A 25,308-nucleotide genomic window follows, 5' to 3' on the forward strand; every position below is an offset into this window, starting at 1 on the left:
ATCGGAACCCCAAGAGGCTTGAAGCACCTCGGGATTCAATCCCCGGCCTTTTGTTCGCCAACTTTTTTGTCCCCGACTTCATCCAACTGCCATTGGTTGGGATCAAGAACAAGGAAACTTTGCCAGGAAATCCCAACCGAGAACCGGGAAGAGGCAACGTTATCGCATCCTATTTGTTTCCTCCCCTCCTACGCCCTTGCGCCTCCAGGGGCCGAGGGGAAAGGCGAACAGCGAGAAACAACGGCAGCGAAGAAACCTTCTGATTCTTCCAGTAACGAGGAGTTGTAGCCTGCCGTGATTGGAGACCATGGCTGCGCCCGGCGGCAAGGCGTCGTCGCGATGGGGCTCGTTTCTGCAGCAGGCCGTGGCCGGAGTTGAGTCGCGGCTGGACACGATTCTGGCCGAGTCCGACGACGATCGGGGTGCGGCGGCTACTACGGCGACGAACAACGCAGCCGGCGCAAAGGCGTCGAGTACTGGTAAGTGGCTACAAGATTGGGGACACAAGCCGAGGGCTGACCAGAGACATAATAATCACAGCAACCTCCCGAGCGTCGTCGACGAACCGCGCAAATGACCGGCTGCAGGCGAGGCTGGCCAAGGCCATGGCGGGCAAGAATGCGCCGGCCGCGGCGGGCGTCGATAGGGCCAGCGCGTCGCCGCGCAGCTCCGTCGACGTAGCCAGCCGGAGCTCCATGGAGAGGGCGTCGATGGATAAGGGGGACAGGGCGGGGACAGAGGCGGAGAAGCAGGCGGCTGAGACGGAGACCGAGTCCGAGTCTACCCGGACGACTGCCGATTCGACGACGACGACGACGACGACAACTACTGCTACTTCTACCACGGAAACGGCGACGACAATACCGATACCGATTATTATAGCGGACGAGGATACGGCTTCCGAGGTCGTAGTGAAATCAGCTCCCGACGAAGTAAAAGGAGGAGACTCTGTGGCAGATCCCCAAGCGCAACAAGAGGCGGAAAAGGAGCCCTCAAAAGAAGACGGTATTGCGTCACTACAACCAGCCAAGGATGAGGCCTCACCAGAATCCAGTCATGGAGCCACGGAAGTGGTAGGAAATGGCGTCGACGTGTCCGAACTGGCCCGGGAGCTTGAAGAGGCCAAAAGGCAACATCGAGAGGAGATACAAGAATATGTCGAGCGGATAGACTCCCTGCAGTCCAAGCTCCAGTACCTGTCCAAGACCGCCGCCGATGCAGCAAAAGAGGCCGCATCTTCAGCGCGCCCCGGCAGCCTGGAGAAGAAGCTGGCGGAAAAGGACGAGCGGATCGCGCTGCTGATGGAGGAAGGCCAGAAACTCGCCGGCGCAGAGCAAAAGTACCGAGCAACAATCAAGGCGCTGCGGCTGCAGATGGGCGAACGGGACAAGCAGCTCGATGAGGCACGGAAAGCGAGGGACAAGGCGGCCTCGGAAGCTGAGGCGCTGCGCAAACGCTTAGACGGAGATGAAGAGAAGACTAGGCGGCAACAGGAGGCCATCAAGGCGACTGCGGCCCTGCGCAAGGAGATTGACAGTTTGAAGAAGGAAAACAGCAGCAAAGACGCAGCTATCCGCCGGCTGGAGCAGGAAGTCAAGGCCAAGGAGGAGCAGGGCGAGGCTGCCAAGGCTGACGCCCTTAGCAAGGCGATAGCCGCCGAACGAGCGAAGCAAAAGGAGCTCGAAGAGGCCAGTGCAGCGCTCAAAGCCGAGCTGGAGGCTCTGAGCGACAAGGCCCGCCTGGACGCCATCGAATGGGCCGAGAAGCTCGACCGCGCGGTCCAGCGTGGCAGCGCTGTCAAAGCCGAGCTGCGGCTCGAACTTCAGAACATGGAGAGAAAGCTGGAAGGCGTGCGGGTGACGGCGGAAGAGGCCGCGTCAGGCACAGGCGGCGAGGCCCAGGTGAAGCTGTTACGGCAGATTGAGACGCTGCAGTCCCAGTATGCAATCGCCAGGCAAAATTGGCAGGGCATCGAGGCCTCGTTGATGGCCAAGACGACGAGCCTCGAGAGGGAGAGGGACGAGGCTGAGCGCCGAGAGTCGGAGATGCGCAAGAAGGCGCGGGATGCGGTGAGTTTAACTGAACACAACTATTCATCTTCATCATCTGCGCTTAAAACTCATGTTAATCGTATTATCTTCCCTTGTGTAGGCCAAACGCAGCAGAGCCTTGGAGGATGAGCTGCAAGACGCTCAACTACAGCTGGAGGCTTGCCGCGAGGAGCTGGCCGCTCTCAAAAAGTCGACCAAGGCCACAGAAGCGGCCCTCGAGCAAGTTCGCGCCGAGCTCGACAAGGAGAGGCGCGCAGCGAGCAGAACCTTTTCCCCAGACTCTGGGCGGCAGTGGATCGACGAGGTCGCAGGGGCAACGGCATCGCGGACCCAGAGCCGTCCAGAGTCGCCGCTGCTCTCCGTGCCGCGGACATTCAGCTCCGAAGCCGTTGGACTGTCCGTGCCCCCCAGCCGCATACGACGATCCCCTACTCCCGTCAGTATCGCGGACAATGCGACAGAAGGGCTCGGTATCCTTCGGCGGTCTCCACATGTGCCGATTCGTACGGGAACAGGCACATCATCCATTACGGGATCCATTCCTCCCACTCCGTTCTCGCCTCTCGAACCACCCTTGGGATCACCCCCCGCAATACCTCCATCCGTCACCGAGCGAGAGAACGAAATCACCGATACAGCCCCCTCTTCGCCTCGTAACATTGCGCAGGACATGATTTCCGTGTCAACAGTAGCGGCAGGGCCGTCCGTCCAGCTGGTAGAGAGGATGAGCGCCGCGATCCGCCGCCTGGAAGCCGAGCGAGTGGCCGCCAAGGAGGAGATGGCGAGGGTGTGCAGCCAGCGGGACGAGGCGCGGGCGGACATGGTCGGTCTCATGAAGGAGCTGGAGGAGGCCAAGGCGGCGACGGCGAGGGTGCAGGAGCTGGAGAAGCAGGTGGCCGAGCTGGACACGAGGTATCAGACCACGCTGGAGCTGCTGGGCGAGAAGAGCGAGCTGGTGGAGGAGCTGAGGGCGGATGTGGACGATGTCAAGGCCATGTATCGGGAGCTGGTGGAGCGTACGGTCAAGTAAAGTCACACGAGTTATTGGCGGTGTATAGATATAGAAGAGGAGAACACGGGAGATGAATAAGGGGGGAGGAAAGAAGTTATGAAGCACAATGACTGCAATGACGGTTACGGCTCCAGCTGTAGATTAGACAGACTTGTCATTATTCATCTAATTTGATTCGCATTTCACTTGACTTTTTTTTCGTTTCGCATCCGGTATGCTAGAAGATGGTCAAAAGCTCATAATCACCGTCGGGTAACTAGTCGACCAGCGAGATGCCTTCCCTCTCCGCGCCCTGAATGATGAACAGGCGGACCTGTTTGGAACTATATCAATATACTGGATCTCGTAAGGTAGATGGATGTGAAGAAGGCTCACCTCCTTATCCGGGGCCAAATCAATGGCCAGCTCGCCTTCGTTGTTCTTGAGCGTAAAGTCGGCCTCTTCCTTGAGCAGCGCAACGGCTGTATCTCCTATACCACACAAAATCATCCATTCACAGATTAGTCTCCGCCCTTGATCATCATCAAACATCAAATCTCAGGTCCATAACGGTAAGAACAGAGGAGAAATGAATAGGAAATGGGGTGGGGGGGGGGGGGAGAGAGAAAAAACACACCGTGACCTTCCGCAATAGCATGATGAAGCGGCGTGAAGCCCTCGCTGTCGGCCGCGTTCAGGGGGCTCCTGTTGCGCAGGAGGAGAGTCACCATGGGCACGGAGCCGACGGCGGCGGCGCGGTGGATGGGGTACTGGCCGCGGCGGTCGCGGACGCGGGTCGATGCCGGGGGGTTCGCGGCGAGGAGGAGGCGGGCGACGTCGAGGTTCTTTTTGGAGGCGACGAAGTGCAGGGCTGACTTGAAGTCGTTGTTAGCCTCTTGAGGGTGAAAGGGGAGGGGTTTGATAAGTTTGAGGAGCTGAGGGAGTGTGCTGTTGTTGTGTTAATGTTGGATTTACTTGGCCGTTATTGTCTGTACGGGGTGAATATCGTTAGAAAAAAAAAGCCTTGGATCAAGAATGAGGAGATGGAGCTAGCTTATTTACTCTTGATATTGACGTCTGCGCCCCTCTGGAGGAGCAGATTCAGAATGGGCTCGCTGTTTGGCACGCTCGCTGCAATCATGAGGGGAGTCCAGCCGCTGTCGTCCTATAGCAAGTGAGTGTGAGAGAGAGAAGATTGCGTGAGACTGATGGAGTTTCGGTGCTGTATGGAATGATGACGATGGTGGAGGACAGAGCAAGTTTACCTGGATATCCGGATCAAAGCTCGGTTGGTTGGCCAAGAGGAGGACAATCTCATGGTTGTTGGAGGAGGCAGCCCAGTGGATGGCATATCTGCCGTCGTCGTCTTTGCGCTTGGAGAGCTTGGGGTCCGTCTGGGAGGTGTGTTAGTATCGTGAGGTTGAAGCTTCATCTTTGGACATGTTGTTGGATAGCAACTGTCTGAGTTGGTTCTTTGCATACCTTGAGAAGGCCTTCAGCTACGGCAACTGCGAATCTGTCAGCTGTGATGCTGCTTTGAGCTCGGAAGGGCTCGAGTTGGTGATGCCATACCTCTGCCTTCTCGAGCCGCCGTGTGTAAAGGAAAGCGATCGGAATCTGTATCGGCCATGACGGCGATGAACCCGGTGAGTCTTTTGTATATTCAAGTAATGCCGTAAGAAGATACAGCAACGGGAGTCACAGCTGCGAGATGAGACAGAAGCTGGAAGCAGGAGAAGTTGATTGTATTCTGGCGAGGAACATGAGTTTGTACAGGGTAAGGCGAGGCTCAAGTGAATCGAGCTTCCAGGCGCCTGCAGTCTTGCGTACCTACCTAAGTAGTAGTATAGGTATTGGGTACATGATGGATGTACCGACTGTTGCGCCACAGGTCCCTTGAGCAAGAGCTGCTGCGCCACAGAAGGCTGAACGGAGTTCAATTCCAACCTCGCCTCTCTTTGTCGTACTAGCTTTTGGATCTATTGTCTACCAGACGCGGATTTTCAACATCGACATCTTCAGCCTCTCGCTCTCTTTCTTCCTCCTCCTCTCCTCCTATTCTCCATCACATCACAATGGAGGCGCCACAGCCCGCCCAAGACGCGCTGCATCTCAGCGCGCTCGCGTCACAAAATGCAGCCTCGACAAGGCATCTCTACGCGCGCCTCGAGCTGGCCAACGGCAAGCGCCAGAAGCTCGAGGGCGTGTTCCAGGACCCCGTCATGAAGCGCCGCTTCGAGGCCGAGTACGCCGCCGTCCAGACGCTGCCCGAGGCCCTCGCCGCGAAGCAGCCATCGTCGAAGCAGCCCGGGCGAAAGACGGCCGTTGCAGCGAGGACACCAGCAGCGGCGTCGGCGGCGGCGGGACCCGCGCGCAAGACACCGAAGCTGCTCGAGGCAGGACCTGGCGCTTCTTCATCATCATCATCACCATCATCAAAAGCTACAGCCACGGCGACCGGAAGCGGACCGACGACGACACCGACGGTGGCACGGCAGAACATGAGCCTGACGGTCCGGGGAGCGCCCGCCATACAGCAGGTCAAGCCCGAGTGGCACCCGCCGTGGAAGCTGATGAGGGTCATCTCGGGCCACCTCGGCTGGGTGCGCAGCCTGGCCGTCGAGCCGGGCAACAAGTGGTTCGCCAGCGGCGCCGGCGACCGCACCATCAAGATCTGGGACCTGGCCACGGGCTCGCTGCGGCTGACGCTGACGGGCCACATCAGCACCGTGAGAGGCCTGGCCGTCTCGCCGCGGCACCCCTACCTCTTCTCCTGCGGCGAGGACAAGATGGTCAAGTGCTGGGACCTCGAGACCAACAAGGTCATCCGCCACTACCACGGCCACCTCAGCGGCGTCTACACCCTGTCCCTGCACCCGACGCTCGACGTCCTCGTCACGGGCGGCCGCGACGGCGTCGCCCGCGTCTGGGACATGCGCACGCGGAGCAACATCCACGTCCTCTCGGGCCACACCGGCACCGTCTCGGACGTCAAGTGCCAGGAGGCCGACCCCCAGGTCATCACCGGCTCGCTCGACTCCACCGTCCGCCTCTGGGACCTCGCGGCCGGCAAGACCATGGGCGTCCTCACGCACCACAAAAAGGGCGTCCGGGCGCTGGCCGTCCATCCCACCGAGTTCACCTTTGCGTCGGGCAGCACCAACAGCATCAAGCAGTGGAAGTGTCCCGAGGGTGCCTTTATGCAGAATTTCGAAGGCCACAATGCCATTATCAACACGTTGAGCGTCAACAGCAACAATGTCTTTTTCTCAGGTGGTACGTATTTACTATCGACTTTTTACTCTTTTTTTTTTTTCCCTCTCCTCCCAATTCGTGATGGAAACGGAGTTGGTTGTGAATATTCACATTTTAACATCTGCAATACAGGCGACAACGGCTCAATGAGCTTCTGGGACTGGAAATCAGGCTACCGCTTCCAATCCTTTGACACAACCGCGCAGCCCGGCTCGCTAGACGCCGAGTCAGGCATCATGAGCTCGACCTTTGATCGCTCCGGTCTGCGTCTCATCACAGGCGAAGCCGACAAGACAAGTATGTGCCCTGACGTTCCATTCAAATCAGCCAACGCATGATATGCTAACCTCTTTCCAAAGTCAAAATTTGGAAACAAGACGAAAAGGCGTCCGAGGAGACGCATCCCATACAATGGACGCCGTCATTGGCACACAGGAAGTTTTAGCCAGGAGTTTAGGAGTTCCTCATTTTGTTATTTCTCCTATATTGATTTGCCGTCTCCCTCCGTATCATATCAAATGGTGGAGACGTAATACAATAGAGCTTTGCGCCACCTACAACAATCAAAGCCGAATCCGTGTACATCTGCGGGATTCTGTGTAGTTCATGATCATACCAGGATACGTGGTGACGCAAGCTCTCAAACTGCCCCCTTTCACTCGAAACAAATGAACGGATTGAGCCATGGCTTGTAGAAGACCTCGAAAAAAGACGCCGATGCTCAATCGTTGCTAGAAACGGCATGAAACAACGATTATAATACATAAAAAGCCACGCCAACGCTCATTCTTTCTCTATAATCATGCCATCATTTGCTAATTTTCCAACCCAGCGAAGCCGCCTAATGTGAAGCAATCAAATGATATCAGTGGGAGAGACTCAAACTGTATCATGCAGGTGCACATTCAAACACTGAGACCCATGGCTTTGAGATCAGCGTCATCGCGAAGCGCCATCTTAACCTCGTCATCCGCGATGGCCAATCGCAACCTGCTCGAGCGGTCTGCACGATGAGCCTCGAGGTTGATCAAGCCAGTGGCCACGAGCTCCAGGGCGGCTGTATGAATGTACATTGGCCGTCCCACCAGGCGTCGACCAACGGCCTGGCTTCCTTTGGCGAGTCCCGGGAGGATCTGTGCCATGCCCGGAGGAGGTCTGGCCCCAAACGCGGCAACGCGCTGGAGCTCGTCCAGAGTCTCCCCCAGCGTCGTCTCGGCCAGCCCGCTTCGCCTGATCCTCAGAAGCAGTGCTGCCATGAGCATCTTGGACGTCAGTGGGAGGCCGCGCAGATGCTGCTGGATCGGGTTCGTCGTGGCCTCGTTGATGGCCCTCTTGATGGTTGAGATCGTGACTCTTCCGCGTTTGGACTGCTCAGGTGCTCCCTTGTCCGGGGCTCTCCTGCTCGGCGTCATGGGATCGCCGGGCGCGTCGCCCTCGGCCAGCTCGACGGCTCGGCGGCAGATATCCAGGGCTCGTCTGGCGTCTCCACTGACGGCAGCGACTTTGCGACTGGCGAACTGGATGGCATCCGCATCGACAATGTTTCCCGGAACGCCTTCGAGCCGGGACTGGATAATTTTCATAAGCTGTTCGTGGTTGTAGCCCGGAAATGTAATTCGGGTAAGGCCTAGTGAGAATGTAAGCTAATCATGTTTTCTCTATCTTGACTGGGATCTAGTGACGCACCCAATCGACTGCTGATCTTGTTGCTTAGAGTTCTCTCTGGAAGATCCATCGTGTTGGCTACAGCGAGCACAATCAGACGGCTATGTCGGAGGGTTGGCCAGTTGAAAAAGTTGTACATGACCGCCTGGTTCTTTGTAACCAGCTGATCAAGCTCATCCATCAAGACCACGCAGGGGATGCGCCTGGGGCTGGGGTTGTTAAACTCTCGTTCCAGCAGATCGAGGGCTTGGGCTGGGCTGGCACGCTCCCCCTTGAGCGCCTCCCAGAGCAGCGAGTATGCCTGATGAGGGTCCGTAATCTTCATGCCATTGATCTCGACAAAGATAAAGTCATCCAGCTCATCCAACCAGACGCCTTCCTCGAGGCGAGAGATGACTTCTCGTACCGTGGCCGTCTTACCGGTACCTGGCGTCCCGGAGATATAGATGCAGTTACCGGTCCCCTCGGTGATGGCAGCTTCTAGATGTGAGTATACAAGCGAAAACTCTCCCTCACGGCAAGGTAGACTGGAGGGCACTGCTGCAACATGGAGACGTGAGCGGGCTATCTGGAACGGAGACGACTGGACCTGGCTCGGCGACAGCTTCCGCGTGGCCAATGGCGTAAACTCGAGTTTCTTGCCGCCGCTCCGCTGCCCTCTCTTCGACTTGGGAGTTGTGGCAGAGTTTCTGCCAGTCTTTGTTGGTGTTTGAGGCGGCAAATATGTGTCTCCTGCTGGCGGTGACGGTGCTCTGGTCTTGCGACGGGTCGGCCGGGTGCCCTTCTCGACCATTTCTAGTAGTGCAGGCACGTCCTGTCCGTTCTGATACACTTCCTCCCATACAAACTCGTCCGTGTATGTCGTTGATCGGGTGTTGCAGCCGCGCCGACAGACAAAGGTCTTGCCGTAGTCGGGCGAGTTGCGCGGAATCTTGCCAGAGGGATACGCGCGGCGGAAGGCTTCGGGGGACATGATGGTGGCTTTTCCGTCGATCGAGGCGAGGGGGTTAACGTCGCAAGACGGCGATATGTAGAGCTCGTTCTGGGTCGTCATTCGTTAGACGATTCCCACAGCGATTCACAGCCAGGACATAGCAGACGTCGTGCTTACCCAGTAATAGTCCTTTCGTTTCTTGTCCTTGTTGGGAATCTCCTTCTCCGTCGAAAACCACATGAAATTGGCAGCCATGCCGTCGACGGCATCGTCGTCCCGGAAGTCGCAGATGATGGCCACCCATGTGCCGTTCGATCCGTCCGCCTTGAGCATCACCGTGTCTCCCACGCGGCACTCAAAGTCGCCATATCGAGCCCCGACAATCTTGGAGTTGCCCGCGACTTTCCTCCTCTTCCTGTCGCCCGCGCCGTCATCCTCGCCGTGCTCTGACTGGTCGCTGCTGTATATCCATTCCCACTCCAGATGCTCGCTCTCGGCGCTGCCGCCGTCGTCTGAAGCCTCGTCAAGGGCGGCGGTTGAAAAGGCCCGTTTGCGCCCGCGGGTCGAAGGAGTGTCGAGCTGGGTGTTGGCTTGGGCGGGCATTGACGAGGTGACGATGTTTGTCTGAAGTTGCGGATATTGCAGGTTGAGGTTGGGCTTGATGACTATGCAACACCGTCGATTTGGGAGTGATGATGGGATCTGGACATGGAATCGTTTGTGGAATGTAGAGATTCTCGCAATTACCGCTGCTGCTTCATAAGTACTACTAAGCAGTGACAGGGTAGCTTGATCAATTAACGCGTCCAGCTTTTGGTGAGACGCGTCGAGGCAACTCTGTAGATGCATAGACACCTCATTGATGCATACCTAGGTACTCCAACCTCCCACCAGCTCAGCCGCTTATACGCCTGATACAACAACGTCCTCCAATGTTGGATCTCATCCATGCGTCTTCAGGGCGAATATCAGTAATGACTGATCGATTTGATTGCTGGAACAATATACTGTAGTCTTATCTTCATGAAAAGAACCGACATCATCCTTCAATCATATGGAAGATGTCACAACCAAAGTGCCAAATGGTTACTGGTGACAACTCGACAAGAGTGTCGAACCTGCCGTCAACATGCATCCTCCAGGTCCAGCTTGCGCCCAATAGGGGCCGATGACTAGAGATCCCGAATTCATCCTCACAAGATGGATTCTGACAACCTGTTGCACAGAGCAGCAGATGCTTTATTGCTTGATACCTTAGGGTCTTGACGGCAGCGTGCATGTACCTAGGTACTTACGAGGATCTCGGTAGACAACTGAGGGCGGTGACTCAACCTACCTGGACTCACTGTCAGCTTGATTCACTGCTGCTCAAGATGTGCTCCTTTGGTGTGAGGACCTGGTACTAGGCAGGTACCTGCAGCATTTCTCACCTTCCTCTGGCTTCTCCCACCGACAGCAGTTGCCTCAGGCTATAAGAGATTATATAACCCCAGCCAGCTTGGATATCAATTCACCTGTGCTCAGACTTCACCTTTCCACACCATCAAGTCTCCTCTACGCCCGCAGTCATTGACCCTGCAGCACCTTTACGACAGTCGACTGCCTTGGCAAAAGATTCAAGGGTAAAATATCCAGTTCAACAGACAACAAGACATAGTATAGCCCACAGCATGAACAAAGGCAAGGGGCGAGACAGGTCCTGGCCTGCCAGAGACGCCCCGTGGCCTCCTAGAGACAGCCCTTCGAAAAGCGCCTCTACCAGAGACGACCGATCCAGAGCTCGGACTCCCAAAGATGGACATCCCGGCTCCCGTGGACAGTCTCAACGCCGACAGCACGAAGGGTCAAGGAAGCCTTGGGCATCACCTCAGAAGATGGCATCTGCCAAGGCTCAAGCCAATGACAAGCGCTTGGTCGCTGAAGTTGCCGGCAAGGGAGACTATTCCGACGAGCCACCGGCCGATCTGGATCTGATCCGAGTACGTTGTAAAGCCCCTCCCCTACCTTATCCATGACGATTGCTCAACACGAGCTGACTCTTCGCAAGGCGCGAGTCGTGCTCCCCCCAAACTGGCTCGTCTACCCGTCTGGACTCGAACTGCCGGAAACGCTCAAGGACATTCGCGAACGATACCAAGTGTGGATCGTCAGCTTGGAGAGCACACAAGCCTTCGACATCTACAGTGACTCGATAGCGCGACTGCAGGATGCCGTAACTGCCTTCAACCAGCTCGTACACGACCTGCGTCTGCGCAAAGAACTTCTGGCAGAGGTGCTCACCGTTCAGCACTGCTCCAGGGCGAACAAAGACACCAGAATATCACTCAAGCTCATGTCAAGGCCTGAGGTGATATCCCAACTGGTTGGTCGCCATGATATACCGGCAATCTCGGCGGCACTCTTGGAAAGCCTCCGTCCTCATCTCATCAACTCTACAGAGTGTTTGATGAGTCTCAGCTCCAACCTCAGGATGCGCGTCAACTTTGGGATACTGAAGGCAGTATTAAGAAAGAAGGAGATACCAGAGGTACTGACCTATGACGAGTTCGTCGAGGCGGCCAAGACATATTCAGTTCGCGGAGGCATTGGCCTACATGACAGGTAAGTCTAACAAACTGCCCCCCCTTCGGACTCTTGTGGCTGATAGTCGCAAGGTTCTCCGAGATCAAGCTCTCAAACCACATCATCAAGCATTTGCTGGCCTTGGACGGGAATGGCGGCATTCGCTTGGTCAAGGACACTGTGAAACGTGCCTACTCGTTGACGATGCGCTTGAATCAGTTGGATCAGAAAGAAGTATGGCTGCAAGACTGGGCCGGAGACGGCGACGCCGCATTGCCCCGGGCCAGGATGGGCGTTGCAATGCCCACCAGCTACCTCGACTGGGTAATGGCCGCCCCCGACATGTAAGTGGCCCACGAAGGATCGTCGAGCATGAGTACCGGGCTGACGCAAGCTGTGTCAGGAGGGTCGACTGGGGCCTTAGGGCCGATGAGTATGTCGTAGAGAGTGTGCCAGAAGAGTTCCATGGCCTCATCAAGGAGCTGAAGCTCAAGCCGGCCAGATACAAGGAGAACGGCGATTTTCTCAGGCCGGCCGAAGTGATATTTCCTCGACCTGGGGGGTGGAAAGACCGCATCAAACAAACCCGCTTGAAGACGTCATTCGTCGCGGAGATTCACGACACTCCCTATCTGCTAGAAATAAGCATCACCCAGATTTGGGACAAGTACAAGACCAAGGCAAAGCCAAGAACGGTGTGGGGGATGGAGATTTATGGTAAACACTGGGACTCGGCCATGAACCATGTCGATCCCATCAGCCGGAGAAAGGACTGGGGAGAGGCGCAGAGGAATGTTTGGGTTGGCAAGGATCCAAACATGTGGAAGAGGTTCCAGAGCTTCCTTGAGGTCGTGCTACACGTCCAGAAGCATGTCCAGGACATTCCGCCGCTGACAGACGAGGATCTCGAGCATACCGAAAGCGAAGCCGGAGAGTAGGTGCAGGGCAAGGGTAGTTTTTGCTGTGTAAGGATATCATCAATACGTGGCCAGGAAGCCGCTCAATGCACTTTGTCATGTAATCTTGTCTCGGTTCCTTTCTCCAGCCTATGAATCTCAACTTTGTCCCTCTGCTTGACTGGCCATGATCTTTTGCCGTAATACTGTCGACGACGCAACGTTAGCACCCGGGCAGCCGTGGCGACCAAGCGTGACTGGAGAGACATACCCTCTTCTATTGTGCGGACGTTCATCTGTTTCCTTTGAACAATTACCTCGAGCTCCTTGAGATTGCCGCCTACTTCCTTGACCTTTGAGTCGTAGAACTTTTCCGCCGATTTCAGTTTCTGCCGGCTTGTCAGCTATCCGTCTCTGGGCGAAGGAGGGTTATCAGGAGGCAACATGGGCGCAAGGCAGGGAGGGCTACCTTTTCGATCATGAAGCCTGTGCCCACGTCCACCAGGACGGTCTCGGTGCTCGTCAACTCGCCGCTGACGTAGAGGGAGTTGGTCAGAGGGACCAAGACGGATTTCGAGCCTGCGTGTGTTTGCCAGGAATTAGCCTCTAATCAATCCCCCTTTTGCTTCTTCCTCCTCCTCTTCTTCTTCTTCCTCTTCTTGTTCTTCCCCTTCTTGTTCTTCCTCTTCTTGTTCTTCCTCTTCCCCCCCCCCTTTCTTCTTCTTTCTTGCTTCCCATCAATTGAAGACCATCTTCTCCAAATATTCTACCACTATAGGGCGTTCGACCAGGAATCGAAGACGGGTTATTTGTTTGAATTTGGGGCCGTACCTTTGCTATCGGCGGCTCGGGCCTGTACGCATCGGAGGCACTCCTTGAACTTGTTTTGCGCGCCGTGGAGCTGCGCAAAGGAGCTCGTCAGGTGCTCGAGCTCTTCTTCGAGCTGCTTCTTGACCTGCGCGAGCTGCTGCGGCTCGAGGGTGTCGAGGTTGACTGGAGACGCGAATGGGGGGCAAGACACACACGCCCGATTGGTTAGCGCTGCTGCTGCTGCTACTGCGGAAGAATGGCGAATCGTAGAGTAATAGGGAGTAGGTACTTGTTTCTTTTTGGTCGCTCGACATGGCTGATTCGTGGGTTGTCGTGATTTTCGCGGGGAAGGAGAGGGAGGGAGAGTTCGAAGCTTGGAGCTTGGATGGTGAGAGAGGTTCTGGACGTTTGGGGGGGAGTTTAAGCCCCTCCAATGCATACCACTGTGGGTGCGGGTGGCTTTAGAGGGGCTGGCGATGCTTGTAGCGAGGGTGTTGAATATACAAGCTTCTGGCGAGCTCTTTGGCATTGGACAATTTCTCATCAACTGGCAAATCGGTCAATTCCATTTCTCTTTTCATATCTAATTCTACATGGTTTTTTATTTTATTTATTTATTTACTTTTTTGGACATAAAGTCGCTGGTTTATCACCGCCATCACAGCCGCTCCAGCAGAGCCGTCACATACCGCGGCACATCTTCCGCCTTGACATTCTCCTTGACAGAGAGCCTCCTGCACTGCACTTCACACTCTCCCCCTTCTCTCCATGCCCTTCCGAGCACAATCACAACGGGATACCCCGTCATATCCGCGTCCTGCATCTTCCACCCAAATGCCTCCTTTCGATCGTCCAATACGACGTCCAACCCCGTCGCAACACCATCACGCTTTATCAATGAATCGTAAAAGTCCAGAGTCTGTTCGTTGACGCCGGAGCTTGGAATAACAATGACTTCGAACGGCGCAATCGCTCGAGGCCAGTTGAGGCCCTTGTCATCTACAAGCTGTTCCGCTACGGCGCCGAGGATGCGGGACACGCCGATGCCGAAGCAGCCCATCTGGACTGGGACCTGGACTTTTGGATTCTGCGGGAGGGCCACGGTCGCCTCTAGGGGCACTGAATAGCGCGTTCCGAGGAGAAAGGTATGGCCCAGCTCCAGTGCACGGTGGACCTCGAGTGTCCCCGTCTCGCAGCGAGGACAGCCGTCGCCATCCATGATGCGTAGCAGGTTGAGGTCTTGGCCGGCGGGCGTCTCTGTGATCCAAGTTTGAGGGATATGATCGATATCGAGACCAGAGGGCAGTAGAGGGAGGTGCTCCATCAGATTTTCAAACGCCCCTAAGAGCCGTGAGTCAATGACATTCAACAGGCGAAGCTTCCCCTCCTGCCCTTGCGCCTGGTGTACGGCCTCCTTCCATAACGCCTCTGTGTCTCTAACGCTGTTGTCCAGCTCGGGGACAACAGACTTGACCGCATGGAGGTTCCAGCCGTCATCCGATGAGGATTCACCTGCCAGACGAGGATACCACACGTTGACCAGCCTTGTCCTGTCTTTTGTGATGCCGCGCCAGAGACCATAATTTGAAGGAGTAAATACGCCCTCAGGCAGCCAGGATGACCGAGCCGTGGCTACTTCGTCGTTGGCGCTATACCCACAGTTGCTGCAGGCGGCGACAGTGTCCTCTCCAATGGCGTGGGAAAGGTGATACTCGTGGCTGTGCTCTCCGCCCATGTCTCCTGAGCTGGCTTCGGCTACTAGTACGGGAAGCTTTAGGTCGGAGAAGAAGGCAGAGTATGCGGCGGCGACGTCGCGATAAGTCTCGACTGCAGACTCAACCGTCAAGTCGAACGTGTATAGATCCTTCATGATGAACTCGCGGGATCGAAGTAAGCCATGTCTAGGGCGGATCTCATCTCGGTATTTTCGTGCTGCCAGGGTTAGTGAGGGACGAAGGAGGGGGGGAAAGGGAACCGGTTCGTGGCTTCTTACTGATTTGGTATAACTTGAGGGGCAAGTCTTTGTATGACCTCAAAGTGCTCGCTACTAGGGACGTGATTTCTTCTTCGTGTGTTGGTGACAGCATGATGGGCACCCCTTTGCGGTCACTCAGTCGGAAGAGCTTGTCCAGTGTTAGCGATGAAGCAAACTGTCGCAACTTGCGAACATGACTCTACCTCTGGGGAGACCTTGTCCAGGCGACCACTTTTGCGCCATAGCTCTTCTGTTGTGAGGGTTGAAAGAGCAAGTTTTGAGGCTCCTGAGAACGGACGGAGTCAATCATCAGGTCGATGGTTGCCGTGGATGGATTGCTCGATGATGAGACGTACCCAGATTTTGCATGTGCTTGTCAATAAGACGCTCAATCTTGTCCTGAACCCGCAATCCTAGAGGAAGAAGCTGGAAGACTCCAGATTGTGCCTGATGGAGTCGCCTAGGTCAACAGAGATGTTTTGTACAGATTCGGTTTGATGATGCAGCTGCACTCACCTGGCGCAGAAAGCCAGCTCGGATGAGCTTCCCATGACCGGCTACGACCAATTAGCCTCTCAACTCCTCGAAATTCGCCGAATCAAGTGCCTCGTACTTTCGCCCTCAGTGGCAGAGACGCCGCCCGTGGGAACCCATATCTTGGACAGCGTCGATCTCGGTCGTATTGACTGAGCGAAAAGAGGCTGTGAGAATGTCCGAATGAGGGTCGAGCTGTGGATGGCCTTTAGCGGACGAAACCCGCCATAGACTGAGGCTGGAAGAGGCATATTTAGCAGCTGAAACAGTGATTCATTCTGTAAGTTACATGTCCATCGCCATCGACAAGACGAGAATCATTGCATCTTCAAGCTGTATGCAATGAGATGAAATCATTCATCTAGTATGAGCGAAGCCGGTGTTAGATTCGGGCGGGAAGGGAATGAGACGCTTCGTTAACCTGCCGCACAGCGCCTAAGGATATAGATAGCCGCGATAAGCGCCCGCATCCTGCGCAGGCGCAAGCAGATAAGATAAGAATCTTTTTTTCCTCAAAAATTATTACTGCTGGCTTCGCAATCTCGCCGATTTGATGCTGCCAATCAATCTCTGCACCAAACACGCAGCAGCATCTTTCCACCATGGCCAAGCACTCGAAAAAGGCCAAAGGGCCGCAGCGCCCTCAGCTTGATGCGGCTGAGCTCCAGAACGGCATGAGCCGGATCGCCTCCCAGATCGAGGCCAAGCTCAACGGCAACCCCTACAAGCGAAAGAATCCGCCCACGGAAGCCTCTGGGAAGCAGAAGCAGCAGAAGCAGCGGAAGCAGCGCGACGCCGAGGCTGCGCCGCCCGCGAAAGGCTCCAGCCCCGACGATGAGGCCCTGCTGGCTGAGATCAAGGCCCTGGGAGGCGACGAGGATGACTGGCGCCTGATCAATGAGGTCGCTTCGGACGATGAGGCGATTGCTTCCGAGTCAAAGGCGCCCGTGGACAAGCGCTTGAAGGACGAGCTGGCCGCTTTGTCAAAGGAGCTCGGCTTTTCTGCGCTTGCGCCGGCAGATGCTAGCGACGAGGAGGAAGAAGAGGACGAGGACGAGGACGGGGACGAGGACGAGGAAGAGGAAGATGACGACGAGGACGAGGAGCAGGACAATGTCAAGGCGGACGCTGGCAAGAACAAGAACAAGACCAACGGCACGAGCAATAGCACAAGCACCAAGGAGCCCAAAGAAAAGGGCCCCAAGGAGAATGACATGCGACGTGTCGAAGGCCTGGTAAGCTGACACCCCCGAGTCTCAACGGCATCTCTGACAACTAACTCTCAAGTGAAACCAGATCTTCGAGCCGCGCGCAGACTGGCACGCTGCGAGACTCGCCGCCCTGCCGATGCCTACGGTAGACGACGTTGGCCCCTTTATGTCGGCCATCAATTCGCTCAAGGAGCATGGAAAATACCTGCTGGAGACGGAGGCGGCCAAATACAGAACGACCATCTTTGCGTCCTCGTCCCACAAGTTCCTTGCCACCATCATGACGTCCGGTACCCTTACCGACAAGATTTCCGCCCTCACCCTGGCTTGTCAAGAATCTCCCGTCCACAACATCCGCGCATTCGACTCCCTGATGAACCTGGCCTCCAAGAAGAGCCGAGCGCAAGCCATTGGAGCCATAGGGGCCCTCGTGGATATGCTAGGCCCTGGCACGCTGCTGCCGTCGGACAGGAGGCTGAAGACGTTCCAAGCGCAACCAGGGCTCCTGGGCTCACTTCAGCGGGCCTCCGTCAAGACCTGGGCGCCGAGCCAGCCATTACCCGGGAAGATTACACAGGCGCACCTGATTTCTTGGGCATACGAAGACTGGTTGAAGGAGACCTACTTCAAGATTATTCAGCTCTTGGAGGTCTGGTGCTCTGACGAGATTGAGTATTCCCGAATGAGGGCCGTTGACTTTGTCTACGCCTTGCTCAAGGACAAGCCGGAGCAGGAATCAAACCTCCTCACCCTCCTGGTGAACAAGCTCGGCGATCGCGATCGCAAGATCTCGTCACGGGCGTCATATCTTCTCCTCCAGCTGCAAAACTCTCACCCTGGCATGAAGCCAGTCATTGTACGAACAGTGGAACAGGAGATCCTGCTCCGCCCCTCGCAAGACTATCGCGCACGCTACTACGCCATCAACACTCTCAACCAAACTATTCTCTCGAGCAAGGAGCCCGCCTTGGCCGAGTCTCTGCTTCGTATCTACTTTGACCTTTTTGCCACGATCCTCAAGACGGGAAAGCTTGGTATGCCGATAGAAGACGAGTCCGGCAAGCCGAAGAAGAATGGCAAGGGTCCTTCATCTGGGGGGAAACCAGCCGGCCAGAAGAAGCCGGCAGCCGCTTCAGTCCCAGAGACCGAGGCAGCTGACAAGCTCGTTTCCGCCCTGTTGACTGGTGTCAACCGTGCTGCTCCATTTGTGGGCACCAACGACATGATGTAAGTGTCTAGAGTTTATCAAGTTGCACCAAGTATCCAAGGGGTATAGGATATATATGCTGACTCATTGATAGCATGGAGCGCCATCTTGACACACTCTTCAAGATTGCGCACTCATCCAACTTCAACACCGGCATCCAGGCCTTGCTGTTGATCCAGCACCTTTCCGCGGCGAGAAACCTCGGAAGCGACCGTTTCTACCGGACGCTGTACGAGTCGCTGCTTGACCCTCGTCTCATCACCTCTTCGAAGCAAGCTCTGTACCTGAACCTGCTGCTGCGCGCGCTGAAGAACGATGTTGATGTGCGAAGGGTCAAGGCGTTTGCCAAGCGAATGCTGCAGGTCGCCGGCCTTCACCAGCCCCCCTTTATCTGCGGCTTGCTATATGTCATCTCTCATCTGAGGCAGACATTCCCAGACCTTTCGACTTTGGTCGAGTCGCCGGAAGAGTCCGTGTTTGACGACGAGGAGCCTGAGAACCGACCGACGTACGATGGGCGGAAGAGGAACCCGGAGCACAGCAACGCCCACAGAAGTTGCCTGTGGGAAGTGGTATGTTGAAACTCCTATGATGCGAAACAAAGGGCGATTGCAGCTGACATTGTTACCCTAGATTCCGATCCAGAGCCACTTCCACCCTGCTGTCAGCAAATTTGCCTCTTCACTGTTGGATAGGAAGCAGAAGATGCTCAAGCCCGATATGGAGAGCCACAGCCTCATCCGATTCTTGGACAAGTTTGTCTACAGGAACGCAAAGGCTACCGATTCACGCGGTGCGTCCATCATGCAGCCCCTCAAGGCCGCCAAGGACATTGGAGACATCTGGCTGGGCAGCGGGCGGACCAGCGCGTCCACGACACAAGTCAACTCGGCCGCCTTTTGGAACAAGAAGCCCGAGGACGTTGCTGCGGAGGACGTCTTCTTCCACAAGTACTTCCAGCACGTCGCCAAGGAGGGCAAGGAGTCTACCAAGAAGAAGGCTTCAGCGGCCGGCGAAGACGGTGAAGAGGATGCGGAGGAGGACGAGATCTGGAAGGCGCTGGTCAATGCCCAGCCCGACATTGACGAGGATGCCTCTGATGCTGGGTTCGACGACATGGACGACCTGGACATGGCTTCCGACGACGATTCCTCGCCCGCCCTGTCGCTCGACGGGGACGATGATGATGACGACGAGGATGACGTTAGCGTGGAGTTTGGCGACGAGGACGACGAGGAAGCATCCGACGACGACGACGGCCTGGTCGCTCCGGACGTGCCCGACGAAGACGAGGAGAAGGGCGACAAGCGCAAGGCACGGAGAAAGATGCTCAAGGGCCTGCCCACGTTTGCATCCGTGGACGATTACGCGGAGCTCTTGGCTGGAGAGGAGGACTTGTAGAGTATATAAGGAATGTTTTCGTAATGTTGAATATCAGCCCCGAGGCGGGCATTTCATGCTTGTTCATACTGAGGATTTCTTACTCGACTTGTTTGTAAGTGACATGCTGCATACCTAATGTAGTAGATTTCTACCTACTACTACTTGTACATAGGTATGTTAGGTACCAGCTCATAGCTTGATGGTACTCGTTATGCGCATCCTTTGCGACATGTCTTTCTTCCTCGGTATCCTATAAACATCAGCCAACTGTCTACTATTATCAATAAATATCAAAGCAATAGACAAAAAAGGCATAATTGTCCGATGCCCATGTTAACCCAAAGCTTCGGCTCGTTTCTCACAACCAGCCCGAACTCGGACAAAGCCGAGCCCGTCAACAACCACGGAAACTCCTTTTGGCTAGCATCGGCACAACCCGGACCGCTGATAACGACTTTCTTATGAGCTTATCTTATCTTATCGGCGCAATACGTGCCGATTACCTACCCAAGTTGTTATAAAGGCGTGATTCCAAGGCTCCGAAGGGGGGAGATGCTTTGCCTCGGCAGTTTGATATACGGTCCCTCCTTGCGACTTTCCTTCCTTTTGCTTGCGTGTGCTTTCATTTCTTTCCTTCTTTTTTGTTCCTATCAGAGAGAAGAAGAGTGTCAAGAGGAGGAAAGATTAGAAATAGACAGGAGAGGGAAGAGAGAAAAAGAAAGAGGCGATTCGGAGAATGTTTAGCCAGCAAGTCGCTCGCGGTGGGCGGCGCATCGGCCAGATGGCTCGAGGCGGGCAGCAGCCGTTGCTCGCCGCGCTGAGACGAGCCGGCCAACGACGATGCTATGCTGATGCCGCACAAGGTAAGTCGCCTCCTCCTAGTATACCCTCATGTTCGTCTTGCGTGCAATGGACGGGCCGGGAGAAGACCGCGAGAGGGGGTGAGAAGGGAGAGAGAGAGAGACACGAAGGCTGACCAACTTGTTTCATTCTCCAGCCCCCTCCAAGAGCCGAATCGGACGAGCCCTCGGCCTGCTCGTCTACGGCGCGGCATTCAGCGGCCTCGGCGCCGCCGCGACCTTTTACGCCATGGTCCGCCAGGGCTTCGCCTCCTTCACCGACGCCGAGTCGGCCAAGCTCTTCGTCCCCGAGACGGAAGACCTGCAGCGCATCGAAGACACCATCAACAACCACCCGCTGGTGCAGGAGCTCCGGTCGCGGCCCGAGTTCAAGGAGTCGCGGCCGCACCTCAAGATGTCCGAGGAGATACGGCGGCGCAGCCTGACGGCCGGCGTGCTGCAGGGCGAGGGCAAGGTGGTGGTGCCGCCGCTGGCGTTCATCGAGGACGGCGGCAAGTCCATTGTCAGCATCACGTACGTGGGCGACAAGCTGTGCGGGCACCCGGGGCTCGTGCACGGCGGGATGCTGGCGACGATGCTGGACGAGGGGCTGGCGAGGGGCTGCTTCGACGCGCTGCCGCACAAGATTGCCGTGACGGCCAACCTCGAGATCAACTATCGCAAGCCGACGCAGGCCAACAGCTTCCTCGTGCTGCGAGGCAAGACGGTGAAAGTCGAGGGGCGCAAGGCGTGGGCCGAGGGTCACATTGAGACGCTGCCGGCGCCGGGGGAGAAGCCGGTTGTGCTGGTCGAGGCCAAGGGGCTGTTTATCTCGCCCAAGTATGCGGCGGTAAGTGAAAAAAAAAAAAGAGATTCTTTTCTGATGCTGAGACTGTTGGATTGAGTTTCTGAGGTGGCTGACTTTTGATACCTACCTATGCAGCTGATGCCTCGAATTACCTAAGATGATGACACGACAGATGGGAGACACGACATCAAAGTTTGCTTTTGTTTGAATCTTGTTCTTATCTTGTTCGAATTGAGTTTGAGAGCGACGGCGGATTAGATTTACTAGAGCCATGTACATTGCGTTTATTATAGTATACTGAAGATGAGGCAGATGGAGTCTGCACGAGGATATCCCTAGATAGTACTTGTCTTCTCTTCTTCTACAGTACAGCGGATATAAGAGAGGCGGATGGATGACTCGCACAAGATATATACCATTCATATGAAAACTTGTTGTATTATAATAACATACAAACATACAACTAAGTAGGTTTGCAATTGATCAAGATGTCTGGTAGCACGTGTTTAAAGTAAATCCGCATCACCGTACAGGTAGTTGATAAGGTACAACTTTGAATAGTATTCACATTCACTAGAAAAATGCGGTTCCTCTCATGGCGGGGAATTAAAAGCGGAAGTCGGCGGTTTCGGACTGTCGCCATCAGCCTCCCCAATGAGCACATCATGCGCCTTGGCCTATCTTGGAAGCGGACGTTGACTTGTATGTGGGCTCGACCGACACTAGCAGTTAGTATCCTGCTTGATTCCCGCTGCCATTCTTGACTGAACGATGTCATGTCTGGGTATGTGTCTGGCTGTGTTATACTTGTTATTATCCAGTAGCATGTATAAGCAGGATCAATATCTTTGATGGAGGGGCGGCGAGGGTCCGAGGGGTTTTATCATTAGTGGGAGAGTCGTTATAAAGCCGATCTTGAAGATCATCATCAGCCTCCTTCTTTCATAATCACACCCTCGACTCCCTCTCCCTCTTGCATCCTCTCTTCCCCCTTCTCATACATCAAACTACCACTTGATCCTCTTCAGCCATCACTCCATTCCCCCCCCCCCCCCCAAAATCAAGCAAACCAACGAACCAACAACTCCCCCAAACACAATGGCTACGTAAGATCCCTCCCCTCACTCAACACCATCCCTCAAACCCTCAATCACCACTTGACCAACTGACACCCTCACAGCAACATCACCTGGCACCCGTCCCTCTCCCGCCGCGAGCGCAACCAGCTCCGCTCCCAGCGCGGCCTCACAATCTGGCTCACCGGCCTCTCCGCCTCGGGCAAGTCCACCGTCGCCACCGCCCTCGAGCAGCACCTCCTGCACCTCGGCCTGGCCGCCTACCGCCTCGACGGCGACAACGTCCGCTTCGGCCTCAACAAGGACCTCGGCTTCTCCGAGCGCGACCGCAACGAGAACATCCGCCGCATCGGCGAGGTCGCAAAGCTCTTTGCCGACTCCGCCACCATCGCAATCACCTCTTTCATCTCTCCCTACCGCGCTGATAGGGACCTCGCCAGGAGCCTGCACGCCCAGGCTAGCCAGGACGGCAGCGACGACGAGCCCATCCCCTTTGTCGAGGTCTACGTCGACGTGCCCCTCGAGGTCGCCGAGCAGCGCGACCCCAAGGGCCTCTACAAGAAGGCGCGCGCCGGCGAGATCAAGGACTTTACCGGCATCTCTGCGCCCTACGAGGAGCCGCTGAACCCTGAGATCACCATCAAGACGCACGAGAACACGGTCGAGGAGTGTGTTGCGCAAATCACAGACTGGCTCGTCGCCAAGGGCTATATCAGCAGCAGCAAGGCGCAGGTGAAGAATTAAGAGAGCAACGATGATCACGCGGCTGTAAAGGGACAAGAAAAAGGAGTACCCGGAATTGGAATCAAAAGTTCGATTATCATATAGACGTAGAACGAGTCGAGCTTCCGCGACCAAAGTGTCGGAGAGCATCACCTGCGAGATTCGCTAGGCGAGGATTACTGCTAGACTCATCCTCGTACCCAACCCACGTCATCTGATAGAGAGCAAGGCGGAAAGGCAAGTCTTATTACGGAGATGGCGATAAATATAGAGTACAGGCGTATGACGCTTTTGAGAAATAAATACAACATCTATACCCGCTCAGGGAAATGCGGCCTCGTAATACACAAATGCCGTGTACTCGTGTCCCTCGCCAGTCCCCAGTCCCGCCGCGGCCATCTCGGAGCTGAGCGCGGCGTCGTCTTTGGTCACCCTCCCGTGCTTGTCCCTTCCAAACGCGTTGCCGCCGAGGTACGAGTATTTTGCGTCGAGAGCTGCCTTTGCCTTAGGAGCCAGCTTCGACGTTGTCTGAACCACATGCAGTTAGGCCTCTGTAGATGAATAGGATCAGTAACATGTTGCATACCTTGATCAGAGCTGTGGCATAGTCCAGCGGAAGTCCGTATCGCAGCACAGCCTCGACAAACACGCGCAGGGTGAGCACATGGATCCAGATCATGACGCTCTCGCTCCAGCCAGTCCGCCCCATGCGCAGGGCCTCGCCGCAGACCTTGCGCTCCTCATTGGTCACACGGTCCAGCTCGCGCTGCTCCTCTTCCAGCCCGCCCTCGACGTACTTGTACTGGCGCGGCGTCCACTTTTGCTCTCGACACTTGTGAATGAATTCGGCGCTGTGCTTCTTAAATGTCACAACGGCAAAGAGCGTAAACTCGTCGTCGTGGTCGACTTCGACACATGATCGGGGCACCACCATGGGCGAAAGAGTTTCGTAGCTCTTGATGAAGTCTTTCTTCGCATTCGTCGGCACCGCGATGAGGTGTGTCTCGAGGTACTCGGAGTCTTGGACGAGAAGCGACGGCTTGACAATGGGGGTGAGAGACTTGGTTGCGAGATTGCCACTGCGGCCGAGACAGATCAATTAGCTAGGAGCAGGCGAGACAATGCGCGGTGCTTACGTCTGTCTCCTTTGCAAAGCTGCAAGGTTCGTCTTGACGGAGTTGTACTGGTTGAACTTGGACTTGACATCATTGTCCACCGTGTTAAGCTCCTACAACACAAGTAAGATGAGACTGCGTCCGAGTAGGGCGGCCCGAGGATATGGGCGGAAGAGAAAGGCGAATACCTTCTGAAGAGTGCTGATGAGCTCGGCTATGGGCTTGTCGGCTCGGTACCTCATCTTGTTCCAGCTAAAGTTGCGCAAGTAGTGGTCGGTTGGCTCTGCCGCATGTCGTCAGTCTCCCACCCCACCACGTTGAAGGTACGCAGGAAGCCTGGGTTCTAGCTCGACTAACTGTCATTGACCATCTTGTAAGATGCCATTCGATCCTCGTCGTTGTTGAGCACGGTGCGCAAGGAATCCGCCACCTTGGCGACGACGGCTTGGCAGGTCGAGTCCAGCTTCGCCAGGTCGTCCGCTTGCTGCACGAGAAGGTCGAGGGTGCCGATTTTGAACTCTGGAACGTTGAAGGGCAGGACAGTCCCGTTGTCCGGCGTAATGGTAGCGCTCAAGGAGGAGATGGCATCGTCGCTGTCGAAGACGCTTTGAGGCAGCGATACCAGCGCATACTTGGTGGACATGGCGATGTTGACTCGGGAGACGGAGGTAGAAGTAGAGCCGATGAGGAGGAGAAGCGAGTGAGGACAAGTCGAGGTGGTGAGTGAAAAGAAGAGCAAGAGGGCAGAGGCAATGGGTGCGGGAAGGTGCCTCTTGCGCAGATGCTCAGGGTAAATGTCTCAGCTCGCTCTTGCCCTGAAGATACGAGCAAGCGAAGAAGAAGGAGTGATAGAAGGAACGACGGCGTGTGTGATAGAGGCGTAGAGTCGGCAACAACCTGGAAGGCAGTTCGCAAGCATGTCCAGTTAGTCCAGTGACAGTTCAGCTAAGCCCAGCTCCAAGCAGTTGGGAGTGGGGGCGGTTAGAGCCTAAAGGTACCGACTACTCCAATGTCGTCAGTCGTGGCATCTGAAACAGTGCCAGCGCAAAGTATCGGATACCCAGCCCACAGATCGCTAGTCCTAATCTGTGATGGCGAGTCCCCCGTTAAGCACCAGCCCCTCGCCTTGTCTGGGAGAATCTCGGCATCTGCTTCGAGTCGCAGTGCATCTCGCGAAGCAGTTATGCAACTATCGAGTTTGCTCCGTCTGCTGTGTACCACCTTGGTAGCACTAGCAGTACTAGGGACCTAGGTAGGCACGTACAGACTCGTT

At 55.7% G+C, this 25,308-nt stretch overlaps 10 protein-coding genes across 10 annotated transcripts; 6 read left to right on the top strand and 4 right to left on the bottom strand.

The window, feature by feature from the left end:
- Positions 1-307: 307 nt before the first annotated feature.
- On the top strand, positions 308-3,081 carry TRIREDRAFT_57957 (uncharacterized protein; the record flags this gene model as incomplete). Its single annotated transcript, XM_006963088.1, has 4 exons — positions 308-483; positions 524-1,070; positions 1,143-2,069; positions 2,152-3,081. 4 exons carry the CDS (start codon positions 308-310, stop codon positions 3,079-3,081), a joined length of 2,580 nt encoding a protein of 859 aa, XP_006963150.1.
- A 2,036-nt stretch (positions 3,082-5,117) lies between these two features.
- On the top strand, positions 5,118-6,742 carry TRIREDRAFT_57391 (uncharacterized protein; the record flags this gene model as incomplete). The annotated part of the gene is made up of 3 exons (XM_006963089.1): positions 5,118-6,318; positions 6,430-6,594; positions 6,657-6,742. 3 exons carry the CDS (start codon positions 5,118-5,120, stop codon positions 6,740-6,742), a joined length of 1,452 nt encoding a protein of 483 aa, XP_006963151.1.
- Positions 6,743-7,202: 460 nt separating this feature from the next.
- Positions 7,203-9,499, bottom strand: TRIREDRAFT_104683 (uncharacterized protein; the record flags this gene model as incomplete). Its single annotated transcript, XM_006963282.1, has 3 exons — positions 7,203-7,924; positions 7,984-9,004; positions 9,074-9,499. The coding sequence occupies 3 exons, from the start codon at positions 9,497-9,499 to the stop codon at positions 7,203-7,205; spliced, it is 2,169 nt and encodes a 722-aa protein (XP_006963344.1).
- Positions 9,500-10,770: 1,271 nt separating this feature from the next.
- TRIREDRAFT_104684 (uncharacterized protein) lies at positions 10,771-12,396 on the top strand (the record flags this gene model as incomplete). The annotated part of the gene is made up of 4 exons (XM_006963090.1): positions 10,771-10,875; positions 10,944-11,497; positions 11,551-11,802; positions 11,862-12,396. 4 exons carry the CDS (start codon positions 10,771-10,773, stop codon positions 12,394-12,396), a joined length of 1,446 nt encoding a protein of 481 aa, XP_006963152.1.
- Positions 12,397-12,626: 230 nt separating this feature from the next.
- TRIREDRAFT_33728 (uncharacterized protein) lies at positions 12,627-13,348 on the bottom strand (the record flags this gene model as incomplete). Its single annotated transcript, XM_006963031.1, has 3 exons — positions 12,627-12,743; positions 12,824-12,933; positions 13,186-13,348. Coding segments are annotated over 3 exons (390 nt in total), but the record flags the coding sequence as incomplete, so codon positions are not given.
- A 474-nt stretch (positions 13,349-13,822) lies between these two features.
- TRIREDRAFT_2790 (Hypothetical protein) lies at positions 13,823-15,793 on the bottom strand (the record flags this gene model as incomplete). Its single annotated transcript, XM_006962982.1, has 6 exons — positions 13,823-15,096; positions 15,158-15,287; positions 15,343-15,425; positions 15,496-15,586; positions 15,656-15,696; positions 15,790-15,793. 6 exons carry the CDS (start codon positions 15,791-15,793, stop codon positions 13,823-13,825), a joined length of 1,623 nt encoding a protein of 540 aa, XP_006963044.1.
- Positions 15,794-16,275: 482 nt separating this feature from the next.
- On the top strand, positions 16,276-19,492 carry TRIREDRAFT_57666 (uncharacterized protein; the record flags this gene model as incomplete). The annotated part of the gene is made up of 5 exons (XM_006963091.1): positions 16,276-16,788; positions 16,855-16,908; positions 16,970-18,111; positions 18,186-18,663; positions 18,725-19,492. 5 exons carry the CDS (start codon positions 16,276-16,278, stop codon positions 19,490-19,492), a joined length of 2,955 nt encoding a protein of 984 aa, XP_006963153.1.
- A 566-nt stretch (positions 19,493-20,058) lies between these two features.
- TRIREDRAFT_120579 (uncharacterized protein) lies at positions 20,059-21,604 on the top strand (the record flags this gene model as incomplete). Its single annotated transcript, XM_006963092.1, has 3 exons — positions 20,059-20,337; positions 20,472-21,163; positions 21,593-21,604. The coding sequence occupies exons 1-3, from the start codon at positions 20,211-20,213 to the stop codon at positions 21,602-21,604; spliced, it is 831 nt and encodes a 276-aa protein (XP_006963154.1). The 5' UTR covers positions 20,059-20,210.
- A 360-nt stretch (positions 21,605-21,964) lies between these two features.
- On the top strand, positions 21,965-22,941 carry TRIREDRAFT_75704 (adenylyl sulfate kinase; the record flags this gene model as incomplete). The annotated part of the gene is made up of 2 exons (XM_006963093.1): positions 21,965-22,227; positions 22,302-22,941. The coding sequence occupies exons 1-2, from the start codon at positions 22,220-22,222 to the stop codon at positions 22,939-22,941; spliced, it is 648 nt and encodes a 215-aa protein (XP_006963155.1). The 5' UTR covers positions 21,965-22,219.
- Positions 22,942-23,241: 300 nt separating this feature from the next.
- On the bottom strand, positions 23,242-24,684 carry TRIREDRAFT_75707 (uncharacterized protein; the record flags this gene model as incomplete). The annotated part of the gene is made up of 5 exons (XM_006963283.1): positions 24,393-24,684; positions 24,224-24,318; positions 24,057-24,148; positions 23,507-23,999; positions 23,242-23,448 (listed from the first exon to the last, which is right to left on the bottom strand). Exons 1-5 carry the CDS (start codon positions 24,676-24,678, stop codon positions 23,242-23,244), a joined length of 1,173 nt encoding a protein of 390 aa, XP_006963345.1. The 5' UTR covers positions 24,679-24,684.
- Positions 24,685-25,308: the final 624 nt, after the last annotated feature.

The sequence above is a fragment of the Trichoderma reesei genome (assembly GCF_000167675.1).
Source record: "Trichoderma reesei QM6a unplaced genomic scaffold TRIREscaffold_4, whole genome shotgun sequence".
NCBI lineage: Eukaryota > Fungi > Ascomycota > Sordariomycetes > Hypocreales > Hypocreaceae > Trichoderma > Trichoderma reesei.